Source organism: Octopus bimaculoides, chromosome 18 (genome assembly GCF_001194135.2).
Source record: "Octopus bimaculoides isolate UCB-OBI-ISO-001 chromosome 18, ASM119413v2, whole genome shotgun sequence".
Lineage (NCBI taxonomy): Eukaryota > Metazoa > Mollusca > Cephalopoda > Octopoda > Octopodidae > Octopus > Octopus bimaculoides.
The window spans coordinates 50305598-50306721 of record NC_068998.1 but is presented as its reverse complement, the minus strand read 5'-3'; the positions used below and the strand labels follow the sequence as shown (position 1 = coordinate 50306721).

Here is a 1124-nt window from a genome sequence, read left to right as displayed (position 1 = left end):
ATATATATATATAATTACTTGCAAATGTTATTGTAAATCCATTTTTGTGTATTGAGAAATCTATAGCTAGGCACACGGGTTTCAACTGGCATTTTCAAAAGAAAAATGAAATAAAATATTACAACGAAAGAAAATAAAATATCGCTAACCAAGAGACGACTTTATAGTTTCTTTTTTGTTTTTCTTTTGCAAAACACTATAAACCTTAGAAATATATCTCAAAGAATTGATCCGGTCTATAATTGTTTAAAACATACATTTTATACCAAGCCGGTGAGCTTGAACATCTGCTGAGTATTTCATGAATATATATATAAGACGTGTATAACCCAGGATTACTGTCTCTATATACCCTTAACTTCTATATTGTTTTCTAAAAGACGAAGGATGAAATCAATCGTGTTTCTCTGTTTCGCGCTCTTCGGTAAGTTCCTAGAAGTAGTAGCAGTCATGAAGTTTAATCTTCCTGATTGGACGTGATTGTCTATATTTTTTCCTAAATGCTGACATTGAAAACAAAGAATTCTCCTTGCGAATCTTCTCCCATTTCATTCGTTCCTTTCACTTCGTTTCTTTCTTTCTTTCTTTCTTTCTTTCTTTCTTTCTTTATTTTTTTCTTTGTCTCTTTCCATCTTTCTTTTTACTTTCTTTCCTTTTTTCCTTATTTCTTTCTTTCTTTCTTTCTTTCTTTGCTTTTTCTTTCTTTCTTTCATTCTTTTCTTACCGTTTCTTTAAATAAGTACACATATATATGTACATACGTACACACGTACATACATAGTCATATTTACACTTCCACACACACACACACACACACACACACACACGCACACACATATATATATATACACATACACACTCATACACACTCACCCGCACATGTATATCTATAGTCATAAATGTGCTCTCGATATATGCATGACATGGAAAGATGACTTAAACGGATCCTCCCCAAAGCACTTTTAGTAGAGTATCATTTCGTTTCCATTTGGCTTATTAAGGGAGTGCAACACATTCCGCACACACACATATGCATACACCACCACACGCATGTAAAATGATTTACGTATATATATATATAAACGTCCTAATTTTGCGTCCATTATAATGCGTGTAAATGTTTA

The 1124-nt window shown here is 32.3% G+C and overlaps 1 protein-coding gene across 1 annotated transcript in view; it reads left to right on the top strand.

Annotated features, from left to right (window-relative positions):
- Window positions 1–316: 316 nt before the first annotated feature.
- The window catches only part of LOC106875520 (uncharacterized), a 7828-nt gene continuing 7020 nt past the window's right edge, over window positions 317–1124 (top strand). The window contains exon 1 of the mRNA XM_014923707.2: window positions 317–424. Within this exon, the coding sequence (XP_014779193.1) occupies window positions 388–424 (37 nt within the window). The 5' untranslated portion in view covers window positions 317–387. The remainder of the gene's footprint in view (window positions 425–1124) is intronic.